The 12,996-nt window shown below is 45.4% G+C and overlaps 1 protein-coding gene across 38 annotated transcripts in view; it reads left to right on the top strand.

Annotated features, from left to right (window-relative positions):
• Positions 1–2,345: 2,345 nt before the first annotated feature.
• The window catches only part of Rims2 (regulating synaptic membrane exocytosis 2), a 490,233-nt gene continuing 479,582 nt past the window's right edge, over positions 2,346–12,996 (top strand). For 11 of the 38 annotated variants that reach the window (XM_052747655.1, XM_052747658.1, XM_052747661.1 and 8 more), the window contains exon 1: positions 2,347–2,744. In XM_052747655.1, the coding sequence (XP_052603615.1) occupies positions 2,551–2,744 (194 nt within the window). In that variant the 5' untranslated portion in view covers positions 2,347–2,550. Of the gene's footprint in view, positions 2,745–12,996 lie in introns of all 38 variants that reach the window. The other 27 variants (XM_052747701.1, XM_052747672.1, XM_052747677.1 and 24 more) reach the window with 7 other exon arrangements.

A 12,996-nucleotide genomic window follows, 5' to 3' on the forward strand; every position in this document is an offset into this window, starting at 1 on the left:
GAGTGTGTGCACAGCAAATTTAACACAGGAATTTTAGGTCAGCGATTCAACGTTCTTCTCAAGTCTTTCCTTTTGCTTGCTTCCTTCTCAGTCTTGTGTTCTTTCTTCACCATTACCTTAGACTGTATAGCTCTCACCCTTCACAAGCCATTAGCCAGTTGGGGTACTGGGTACTTCCACAACATACCCCCGACTCGGGTTTCAGAAACTGATTCATTTGCTCCAGGGTTGGGCTCAGGTGTTTTTAAAAGCGACACATGTCATCTTCAAGTGGTAAGGTTGAAAACCACATTGGACTAAGTTTATCTAGATTCTAGTTCCAGCTCTATTATTATTTACCATATTTATAAATCTCCTGATCTCAGTCTTCAATTTCCTTTATGATGAGCTTAAACATTCTTTAACTATAAGATATTTAAATCAATTGCGATACATATCTCATCTGTTTTGCCCAGCTCCAAAGCAGTGAAAATAATTTGGATTATGAATCTGGTTGAAAACAGGTGAGTGGTAGTTGCAATCGGCAGTAATAATAATAATACGAAACAAAACATAAGCAAACTTTTCCATTTCTTCTATCCAGTTACAAAGCATGGAGAAAAACAACATAGAAATTTCAGCTTAGAAATCACAAGAGCCATCTAGTGCCGCTTTGTCTGTTCCCAGTTCTCTTAAATTGAGACTAGTCAGCTGCTAGGTATCTGGGGAACAAAGGGAGGAGGAGAGAGAGCTTACTACACATAAATACAATGCAAACCCCGGAGGCTTTACTCGCCAGCCCATGATCTGGCCTGGTACTAAGCGGTGCGAGTGTGGAAGGCGTGGTAGAGGTGTGTACATACACACGCACGCACGCACACTCTAACCTTGCCATCCGAAGCACTTGTCTAGAGCGCCAAGAAGGGGAAGATGGGGTGATCCGGATCACCCCCATCTGGCTCGCTCCGCCCCCAGGGAGAGCGGTCTGGGCAGCTCTTGGCTTCTCCTTGAGCCGGCACCGGTGGCGGCCACCTCCTTGCTCCCGGGGCGCGTTTTTCTTCTTTCACGGAGCTCATCTCCAAGCTTCTAAAATCAGGCTAAGGCTCTCCTCTCGCTTCTCTAGAGTTACCGGCGGCAGGAAAGGGCCAAAGAGGCCGAACCCTTGGTCCCAGCTCATGCTCTGGGGAGCAGATCTGATCCTTTTGCCCGCACACCTTCCAGTCTCCCCCTCACCCCAAGCCTCAGGCAAACCCTGACCGTCCCCTCCGCCTCCAGCGTCCTCCCTTCAGTGCCTCTCGGTGCTGGCCAGCCCAGTTTTCCAGAACTTCCGCACTCCTCCCGCCCTGGTCCCGGCCCGAGACCCTACGAGCGCTCCCCATTCTCTCACACCCTCCCTGGGGTCACTCCTCCGGCTCTGCCCGCTTCCGGGTCCCCGAGCCCGCGGGGACACCCACCTGCTCGGCTCTTCCCGGATTCCAGGACCCCGCCCGGGACAGCTCCAGCCACCCGGGCAGCTCCCCGCCCCCACGGCCCCTCCATCCACAGCCCCGCACCTCGGGGCGCTCCCCCGCGTCCCCACCCCACTCCCGGGCCGTGAGCCCCGGGTGGGGGGGGGGTGCTGGGGACCAGCTGCCGGCCGAGCGAGTCCCGGCCTGGGCGGTCGGGAGGCGACGCGGGCCCCGCGGGGAAGAGGCTGCGAGCGGAGGGAGGGCGGAGGGCGGAGGCGGCCGCACCGGGCGGCGGCGGCGGCGGCGGCGCAGTGAGCGGGCGGACCCCGGGCGGGCGCGTGCCGAGCCCCGCCGCGAGTGCGAGCTCGCTGGGGTCCGGGCGGCGGCGGCGGCGGCGGCGGGGCGCGGGCCGGAAGGCCGTCCGCCTCGGGCCGGGTGGGGGCGGGGGTCCCCTGCGGCAGCCCGCGCCTGGCGCTCCCCGGCGGGCTTCCTCCCTCCCTCCGGCCGGCCGCCTGGCCGGCGGGACAGACAGCCGCGCCGCTTCCTCACTCCCCTCCCGGCGCTCCCCCCGGCCGCGGCCCCGGGGCCACGCCGCCTCCCGGGCGCACCCCGGGGCGAGTTCCCGGGACTCCCCAGGGGGTCGGGCATCGCGGGCGGCGCTTCCCGCTCGGCCACCGGCGGCCACTCGCGCCCCGGCCCGCGCGCCGCCCGCCCGCCCGCCCTCCCGCTCCCTCCAGTCACCCCACCCTCCCTCGGCCGTCCCCGCCACCTTACTCCACCGCCCTCCCCCGCCGCCGCTCGGCGCACTCCGCGTCGGGGCCTCCAGCTCCGCGCTCCCGCGGACCGCTCACTTGCCAGCCCTTCGCCCCCGGGAAGAAGGAACATTTCCCCGAGCGCACTCCTCAGCCCTCCCTCTCCCCCCCCAGCCCGACCCCCCCAGCTCGGCCCTCCCCTCCCCCTGCTTCCTTTCTTGGGGGAGGGGGGCTGCCGCCTGGGATTGAAGGCCATTGATTTGCATGGTTTGGTCCCAGCGCCGGAGGCTGCCCCAGCCGCCCGCGCCGGAGCCGCCGCTGCCCGTGGAGTTGCCTCCCTGCTTCCCTAGGGTGGTGCGGCTCCACCAAACATGTCGGCTCCGGTCGGGCCCCGGGGCCGCCCGGCTCCCACCCCGGCGGCCGCGCAGCCGCCGCCGCCTCCTCCGCCTCCTCCGCAGCCCGAGATGCCGGACCTCAGCCACCTCACGGAGGAGGAGAGGAAGATCATCCTGGCCGTCATGGATCGCCAGAAGAAAGAAGAGGAGAAGGAGCAGTCCGTGCTCAAGTAAGGACCGGGCTCCATCTTCCCGCCTCTCGCCCTGCCCTGCCCTCCCTCCGCCCCCCTCGGCCGCTCACCCCGCGGCCGCCCGCGCGCCGGGGACCGCCGCCTTCCCTCCCGCCGGCGGCGCGGGGGGCCACGAGGGCTGCGGCCCGCCGCCGCCACCGCCGCCGCCACCGCCGCCACCGCCACCGCCGCCGCCGGGGTCGCTTTCGAGTTGTGGGAGCCGCGGGGGTGTGTGTCGCGGAGGGAGGGCGCCGAGGCCGGCTGAGGTGACGGCGGCGAGCTCGGGGAGGCGTCCTTCGCCGCGGCGGGCGCCCTCCGGCGTCGTCCCCCCCATTCCCCGCGGGCCGCCGGGGCTCCGGGGGACGAGGCTGCAGCCCGGCTCCTCGCGTTCCCCGCTCCTGCCCCGCCGCCCCCGCGCGGGTGGCCCTGGCTGGGGCGCCGAATCCAATATGGCCGTGCACAGGTGCTCCCCGGGCCGGACCCGGGGTGCGGGCGCCGCCGGGGTCCCTGGTCCCGCGCCCGCCAGGGCCGCCTCTGTCCCCCGCCCCCGGCCCCGGGCGGCGGCGGGGGGGGGGGGGAGGAGCGCGCTGCCCACGGCCGCGGCGGGCGGGAAGGCGGCGGCGGCGGCGCGGGCCAGGGGCCTAAGCGCGGCCGCGTCTCGGGTGGGTGTGCGGCCGCCGCCGCCGCCGCCGCCATCTTCCAGCCCCTCCCCCGCGGCGGGTGCTAACACCCTGCCCTCGGCCGCCGCCGTCCTCCCTGTTTGCAACTAGTCCATCTGGGTGATCCCCAGCGGGCGCCGGCGCCCGCCCTCCGTGCGGTGCGGGTCGCTCCCTAGCCCGCGAAGTTCTACGCTGTGTGCCCACAGTCCTGCCAGCCCGGGGTTTTTGCCGCGGGTGGGAGGCGTGAAAGTGGCAGCCAGACATCGGTTGAGAGGCGGTGTGACTTCAGCACCAGGGAACTGTCCAGACCGAGTTTCCCTTGGCTTTGGGATTCCTTGTCACTTTGCAGGGTAGCTGAGATTTGTGCCCACAGGTTTGCTTTTCAATGTTTTGTGATTTTTGGTATCTCGGTTACTTCGGGAAAGTCTCTGTCTAGATGTGGAACCTTTTAATGTTTATCCAAGTCGTTTTTTTTTTCATTTTTTGCTTGAAACGAGTTACTCACTATAAAAAATTAACCTGTATGTGCCTAAAGAGGGACAGTTCTTTTTGCAAGTCACCGAATACACTTTCCCATAATCTCTGTAGAAACATACAGTTAAAAGTGTAGACTTCCTCTGTGAAAAGAAATAACATTCTGACCTCCAGCCACCTAGTTTGAAAACAGGTTGTTGAATTCAGTATTCTTTCACATATGAAAACACACTTTGTCTATTGTACATGTGTTCATATTTAATTTATATCAAGTAGGTATGTATCTTAGGAAAATATGCATTTTCTCACAAAGTAATGAGGGAAAAAGAGAGCAAATGTAGTCCTGACATCTTAACTGAAATTGAGAATTGCTTCTTCAAAACTAACTTTTAGATTTGAATAATTACTAGGGAATTTGACTTATCAATGGACATAGGATATGAACAAAAAGTTAAGTAATTTAATAAGCTTAAACTACGAAATAATATAGATATTTTTAAAAAGCTCTTTGAACATACTAATAATTTAGCTTAACTTTAATGTATACTAATAATGCTAAACTTTTGACCATTATAATTTTATATTCAGATATATGAATTTATATTTCTTAATGTAGTTGTTAAAAATTAGTGTAACCAAAATGATGCTCAAATAAAATATGGCTTTATTTCTTTGACCCACATATTTAAATGGAAACAGGTTTTTATTTATAGTAGATTAAATCATAGTGTTTATTGGCTAGTTAATTTTATATAGTTCTATATTTACTGCTTCAATATATGGACATTTAGTAGAAGACTTGATTGCTGAATTAAAAATTGCTCAAAATGAACATTGTATTTTATTGGATAGATGTTATTAAAGGATTTTTCAGGTCAACTATATGTATGTCCTCCTCCAAGTAAACCTACATACTTTGCAAATACATATGTTTGTCCCTTTATTTCACATTATTTAGGTAGACACATTCTCTAAACATATCCATATATGTGAAATCACATCAATGAAAAATGTAGATTCAGATTTAAGTACTTACATAGTTTTAAATGTTCTTTAACATACTTTTAAAATGAGATTAGACAAGGAAACTGAGAGTAAACTTTATAATAGAATTACAGTAACAAGAGGCAAATCATCTTGAAGAATTGGACCATTTATTAAATAATATGTTCCTGGTCTTGGGTGTTGGATAACAGTGTGCTCTGTAGGAAAAAAAAATAGTACTGATAGTTGTAAGTGACTAATCTTTCCCTTGAAAGTTTAGGGCTATTAACCAGCTCATGGGTAAACAGTCTTTTATTTCTTGGTAGTGCTATCATTTATTTGTATGCTAGCATCTTTTCTGAGAGAAGGTCATAGGCACAGAGAAGTAAAGCAAAATTCAGACTTATATCTAATACTTTAAAACTATTACATTGAAAATAAATTTGACGTGTGAAGCAATTGAAAACTGGATAAAATACTTTGTGTGATCTGTAAGTTTCAGTATTCATACTAAGTATTATGCAAAGTAAGATGTTTGTATCCAAGGGCATCACAAGATGATGTGCTGGAATGCAAGAAGAACATACTAAAACTTATAGTCCTGTCTTTGGAAAAAAATAGACTGTGCCCCATTAGTACTTAGTATAGATTAGCTAATACTAAAATGCATATAATTTATGAATAAATGCATACATTAAAAGTTTATGCCTGAGATGTTTTCAATAAGAAAGGTGAGCCATCAAAACAGGTTGAGGCCACTACAGTAAACTCTCTTTTTAGGAGCCTGAATAATTAAAAATGATTCATACTTCATTATTAGTGATTCCTTCAAGCCCAGCTATGCATACACATACTGAGGAAGCCTTCTGTCAATCAAACAATGCTCTCTTACATGTGAGTGAGCTACTGTAATTTTCAAAGCATTTTTACATCTCACTAGCCCCCTGGTTAATTATCAAACCAAAACCAAGCCAAAGTCCTCACACAAATCCCTGCGGCAGTTTCAGTTTTGAGTCTTGAGAAGTCACCGTTGTGTTACTTGGCTCTGTAGCATCCTTAACACATAGTGGGTGCCTAGTAAGAAACGTTGAGCAGAACTGCAGTGCAGTTGGTTCATTCATTCTGTGGGAAAATGAGGAATCAGTTCTTGAAAGAAAAACTATTTAATGACTGTTGTACTTCTATTGTCTTTTTTGTTTTTGTTTTCATGTGATTTTAATTTTTTTTTTTTGTAAAGTATCAAGAAGTCAAAGCCACTAAAATCAAATAGAAAGGTATCTAGTAGATATGTATTGAGGTTTATTATACACCTAACATAGTCTTTTATACAAAGCGTTTTGAACACAGAAATGATTTTCTCCTTCCTTTCCTTTCTTCCTACTTTTTCTATCCCGCCCCCACTCTCTCCCCCGCACCTCCCACTGGATAGTGTCTTTCTGTAACCCAGGTTGGCCTTGAACTCACAATCCGTCTGCCTCTGCTTTCCCAATCTCAAGTGCTAGGAATATAGGCATTGTTTTACCACATCTAGCTATTTGTGTGTTTCAGAAGGTGTGTATTATATTACGTCTTCATATTCAGCTTTGATTTCCTATTAATGTTAAAAGGGCAACTTGCCCCCTGAATAACCAGAATAAGGCACATTCTTGATAGATTAAATTAACAAGTACATCTTGTGTACATGTATGAGTAGTTCTAAATGTTTTATTGTATTTAGTTTATTTATATTTGGGACAGAGTGTCGCTTTGTCATTCTGGCTTGCTTGGAACTCACTCTGTAGACCAGGCTGGCCTCAAACTCACAGAGATCCACCTGTCTCTGCCACCCAAGTGCTGGGATTAAAGGTGTGTGCCACCATGCCTGGCTAGATTTTTTATTTTATTTTATTTTGGGCCATAGTCTCTCTACATAGCCCTCGATGTCCTGGAACTGACCATGTAGACCGGGACAGCCTCAAACTCACACAGATCTGCCTGCCTCTGCCTCGAGGGCTGGTATCATAGGTGTGTGTGCCACCACACCCAATTTTAATTTTTTAGTGTTACAATTTTATAATGAGTTTCTAAAGTTAATTTATAAAATTGTTTATTGAATAGATAATATATACTTTTGTTACAAAATATCTTATTTACCAGTTTATTACCCATGTGCAATTATTGTTACTAGCATATTTGTTCTCTGTACAATAAAATCTAGGCACCAAGAGATGTATGTGTATATAAGCATGTGTAGTTATATGTGTGTGTACGCATGCACACACACACACACACACACACACACACACACACATGCATTTTTTTTCTTGTGTATGTGTTGTTGTTTGTTTGTTTTTCAAGATAGGGTTTCCCTGTGTATCCCTGGCTGTCCTGGAACTCATTACCAGGTTGGTCTTGAACTCACAGAGATCCTCCTGCCTCTGCCTCCCCAGTGCTGGGATTAAAGGTGCATGCCACCACCACCCATATATATATCCTTGCTTGTATGCAAACATAAAAGTATGAGTATGTCCTGTATTTTTGCTTTTTAGGAAATAATTTCTACATTCAGTTCAGTGCCAGTATCTGTCCCATTTTCTGAATGTTTTGTAATTTCCTTAACTAATGCCATACTTTTAGGTATTTAGGTTGTTTCTGGTTTGCCACTAGACACAGTACTTTGATACATTGTTTTTAATGTATCAGACTGTATCTCTGGGACGAATTCTTAGAAATAAAATTGTTCTTACAAAGAGTCAGTAAACTTCCATAAATACTACCAAATTTGTTTTTGTAGAGGAAGTATGTATAAATCACATATCCTGAGGAGATTTTCCTACTTCCTTGGCAAATCAGTGTGTGGTAAGCTTGGTCAGAGTTTCAGTAATAAATATGCCACTGTAGATTTAACTTGCAGTTTTCTTATTACCAATGAGAGTGAGAGCCTTTTCCATTTGTTTAGGATCGTTTACATTTCCTTTACTGTTGGTGATTTTTAGTGTATTGTTGAAGCTCTTCATATATTTGTGTTAGGACCTTATTCATCCTCTCATCCCTTTTTAGTGGTCAGGATTTTAAAAATGTGTTGAAATTTATGGCTTCTAGATTTGATATCAGCTTAGAATGGCCTTCTTTATGCTAATATTTATCTGTTTGCCTGTCTACCTGTTTGTCTGTGTCTCTCTCTACATAGCATGCCAGATGAATGATAGTGAGTCATAAAGACTTTTAAATAAAGATGATCACTGCACCATGTGAATATATCCATTACCTTTGCCTAAAATGGAAACTTTTAGTTTAAGGATTCAGATGTATTCTAACAATAGCTTGGCATTTTTATAAGAAAGTGTATAAAGAAATTTTAATCTATATTCTATGTTTTAAAGTAAGAGAACAATTAGTAATATATTCCAGTTGACAGTACATTTTAAAAAAGGGACAATTATACTGTGTAAATAAAGAGGTAGTGGAGACAAGGGTGATGGACCAACTTAGTTGTTTCTTAAAACTTCACTGGTTAATAAGTTCTTGCTTAAATTATTAAAGTCTCTGAGTTTTCGAAACTATGCTAGCTGTGTATTAGGATTGATCATTATTGACTGAGTTTCCTGAGTGTGTAGGTATGCAACAAGTAATCATTCTTGTCTACTAATTACAGACAACACTCTTTTAAGACTTAAAATGTTTTAGTAACAGATGTGGGTGAAGGGATTGAGAGATTTATTTCTTGTTTAGTAGGAAGCCAATATTTAGAGGGACATTTATTTATTTATTTATTTATAGACAGGGTTTCTTTGTAGCCTTGGCTGTCCCATTTATCTATCTATCTATCTATCTATCTATCTATCTATCTATCTATCTATCTATCTATCTATCTATCTATCTACCTACCTACCTACCTACCTACCTACCTACCTACCTACCTACCTACCTATCTATCTATCTATCTATCTATCTATCTATCTATCTATCTATCTATCTATCTATAGGCAGGGTTTCTTTGTAGCCTTGGCTGTCCCAGAACTAGCTCTGGAGAGATCTGGCTCCATCTCACAGAGATCCACCTGCCTCTGCCTCCTGAGTACTGGGATTTAAGGCGTGTGCCACCAATGCCCGGGTTCAAGGGACAAATAACTTGTAAGCATAGGATTGAAGTGAGGGAGTATGAGGACTTGGAAGCAGTTTTCTCCTCAATATTCAGTTTTTAGGAAGTCTGAGAACTAAGGGGTAGTAGTGAAAATAATATGAATACCAAATACTGCTTGCCAGAGGGAATGTAAGTGACTAATTGTGTAGGCTACTTTGTGATTATCCTTTGTGGTTACTTTTTCATTATGTTATTGAACCAAATATGTACTTATTTGTATTATTCCTATTATAAACAAGAGTCTGAAGCCTGGTTGTTAGAACTTAGAATGCCCATCTTCAAATTGTTGCTCAGAGCCGGGCGGTGGTGGCACACGCCTTTAATCCCAGCACTCGGGAGGCAGAGCCAGGCGGATCTCTGTGAGTTCGAGGCCAGCCTGGGCTACCAAGTGAGTTCCAGGAAAGGCGCAAAGCTACACAGAGAAACCCTGTCTCGAAAAAACCAAAAAAAAAAAAAAAAAAAAAAAATTGTTGCTCAGAAAGCTCAATGTGTGTATGATCGTGTCTTTCTTATCCTTCCAACCTTCCCTGAAAACATGCATGTTTAGAGACCCCTTCTCTGACCATGCTTTTAACCAGGTTTCTTCTTTCTCCTTTATTAGAGCATCTTCTATGTTTCCCAATTTATGGTCTGCCTACTCTGCTAGATTATTGACTTTCATAGACTAAACACTATTATTTAGAGAATACTTAAAGTTAAATCTAATAATTAAAAGAAAAAAGATTGCCTTGTAATAGTATACTTATTTCTGAAATAAAATTTAGTTTTAAAATTTATGCCTAATTTACTTGGAAGTTGACATATATAATGCAGTTTATATATTTTATAATTATTTATTTGTACAGTTGGAATTGTTTTTAAACTTAGCTTATCCATTTTCACCAGAAAATAGAAAATTGTAATGATATATCATTTTAAAATGTAAGAAACTTAGGATTAAGGAATATTTTGCTTTAAAAATTTTCTTTTGATCATTCACAAATTTCCATTGTGTGTAGCAGAGCTGAATGTACAGAATGCCTTTTTTTTTTTTCTTCAGGAATTGAACCTAGCTAGGGTATTGTGTGTGTTAGGCAGACACTCTATAGCTGAGAGATCGTTGTATCCTTAGGCCTTTAAAAATATGAAATAATTGATTCATGTATTGTCTGTGCATGTCTGTCTGAGCACAGGTGCACATATGCCGTGGTGCACATGTGGGGTCCGAGAACTACCTTTGGGAGTTGGTTATTTTCTGCCATCCTAAGTGTTTTGGGGAACAAACTTAGGTCATCAGATCTTCTTCATACAGTGCTTCTGTTTGCTGAGCCAGTGCTGATATGTAACCTTGGCTGGCCTTGAACTAATGACCTTTGTTCTTCAGCTTCATGAGTGCTGGGAGTGCTGGCCTAACAGGTGTGTACCACTATACTTGGCTCACACAAAATGTATTGGGTAGAAATAGTTTATGCCTTTCACAGGCAAAACGTCTGAGACTAACCATTTCATATAAAGACAAAATAATGTAAAATGTCATGAAAAATACAGTAAAGGTGTATTCAGTACATAATAACCATAGTAAAAAACATTCAGACTAATCGTATAAATTGTTGTTTCTTGGACGTTGTTTCAAAGTACCAGTTTATCCTGGTTAAAATATCTTGAGATTTCACTCCTAGACTTCAGTGTTCTCTGGTGTCCAGTGAAATGCAGAGATCTCTGGGTATCTAGATACTTTTAACCACTGTCAGCTAACCCTTAGGGAATTCAGTGTAAGAAAAATGATGAACTACACCTAAAATACTGTATAGCAATTGCTAGACAGCCACTGAGTACAATGCCTCGGGGACATATGCAGATGGAGAAGTGGATGACTTCTCTTGTGTCCCAAAGGATGAGTAGATGTTATCCAGGCCAGTGGAGCTATTCCAAGCAAAAACCCTCTCACATCTCCCTAACCCAAAGAATTCTTCGATTGTTCGAAACAGATGTGTAGCATATAGGGCATGGTTAAGGAACGGTTCAGCCGAGCATGTGCTTTAAATGGAGATGAGTTATTAGAGGAGACGAGAGAGGCTGAGGGTCAGTTCTCAGGATGTGAGTGTCATCGTCATGGCAGTTGGAAGGGATTTTAACCAGTGACACAATATAATTAGACTTTTGTTGGGAAATACTCTTACAGTGATGATTAATGAGAAGGTGTAGAACTAGAGGCAAGGGCACCAGTTAGCAGACTTTCAGTAATCCAGGTGATAAATGATGAAATTATAAAATTAGATAGTAGAGAGCCAAGGTAAAGTTTTCAAAGAGTTAGAATCCAGAATTTCCAGGATTGGACAGCTGTGTGTGAGAGTCAGGTAAGCTGCCTTGTAAGACGCAGGGCTTGCTCACTGACTGCCGTATAAACCTGCTCGTCTCAGTGATGGTTAGTGCTCTGGACTTGGCTGGTCCCAGGACTGGTGTTTTTCTGATGGAGCAGCCCCACAGTAGCTTCCTTTATTGCTTTAGTTTTTCTCAGTTTTCTCTAATGAATATGAGTTAGAGAAGTAACTCTGTAACTTGTAATGTCTTGGCGGGGTAGAAAATAGAGTAGAAAAACTGACCAAAAGTGAGGAGGAAGAAGAGGAGACAAAAAAGAGGAGAGAGAGAGAGAGAGAGAGAGAGGTCAGTTAGGGCTCTGTGAGCTATTCTTAATCGGAAAGAACCCTGCTATATCTTAGCATGGAAACTTCTCTGCTGGAGATCTTCCCTTCCCTGCCCTCCCTCTGCTCCCTCCCTTCTCCCCTCCCCTCCCCTCCTCTCTCTCTCTCTCTCTCTCTGTCTCTCTCTCTCTCTCTCTCTCTGTCTCTCTCTCTCTCTCTCTCTCTCTCTCTCTCCTTCCTTCCTTTCTTTTTTTGAGACAGGGTTTCTCTGGGTAGCTCTGGCTGTCCTGGAACTCAACTCTATAGACCAGGCTGGCCTCAAACTCAGGGATCCACCTGTCTCTGCCTCCAGAGTGCTGGGGTAAAAGGTGTGTGCCATCAAGCCTGGCTGCTATGTGGTCTTTCAAAACTTCTGGTCCTTTCTTTATGAAACATTCCTTATTCCCATTGATAAGAGAGTCTCAGGAATTTCTCACCCTCTGGCTTTGTTTCAATTCTTGGACATTTTAAACTATGACATTGTCTTTGTTTATATGTTAGGTTTAACTAGAATAAATTTCTGTCAGGTATATATTTATACTTCTGTGAGAATTTTGAAGATATGGATGAATTTTAGAAAAATAGAAGAAATTAGCTATGGAACTGAAATGTTGGAGTTAATGAAGTTTGTTTCTCTTTTTACTAGATTACTGAATTATTGCAGAATTATAGAATGTGTATTATGAAAGGAAGAGGAAGCTCATTAGATCTTATGGTGTAAATTTCAGAAATAGGATCGGAAGTAGAGTTGTCAAAGAGGCCGCTTAGGGAGCTGGAGAGATGGCTCAGCGTTAGGATTACTTGGGAAGACTCAGGCTTGATTCTCGGCTCCCACACAGCAACTCACATCTGCCTTTAACAGTTTTTCCTTCCAATTAAGCTTATGTTTGTCTGGAAGGGAAAGATAGGATGGCAGTTTCCTGCATTCTGTGACTAGGCTTCTGGACTTGTAAGACTGGGAAAAAACACTACAGTAAGCAGTGTAGTTAGGTAGCAGAATAATCAGAGTGGTATTTGGCGCTTTGGTATTTAGTTGACAGATGGAGATGATGCTCACATCCATCTTGTTTTGTTGGCATGTGAGAAGTCTATTATGATTTTTCTAATAGTTTGTTTCCCAGGAGCATAGATGAAAAGCCTGTTTTATCACACATAATTTCTGTTACCCAAAAGCTGTCTTTAGCCTGAAAGAATTAATTAATGCTTGTTCTGTCAAAAATGAATTTTGTTATGGAGATGGCAAGGTGTTCATGTTCATCAAAGATCTATATTTTCTTTCAGAAAGTTATTGCTGTACATCATGGCCCCTAGCTCTGGCCTCCCTTTATGAGTTCTTCTTGCATCTGGATAGG

This window comes from Peromyscus californicus, unplaced genomic scaffold (genome assembly GCF_007827085.1).
Source record: "Peromyscus californicus insignis strain IS unplaced genomic scaffold, ASM782708v3 Scaffold_20__1_contigs__length_68692818, whole genome shotgun sequence".
NCBI lineage: Eukaryota > Metazoa > Chordata > Mammalia > Rodentia > Cricetidae > Peromyscus > Peromyscus californicus.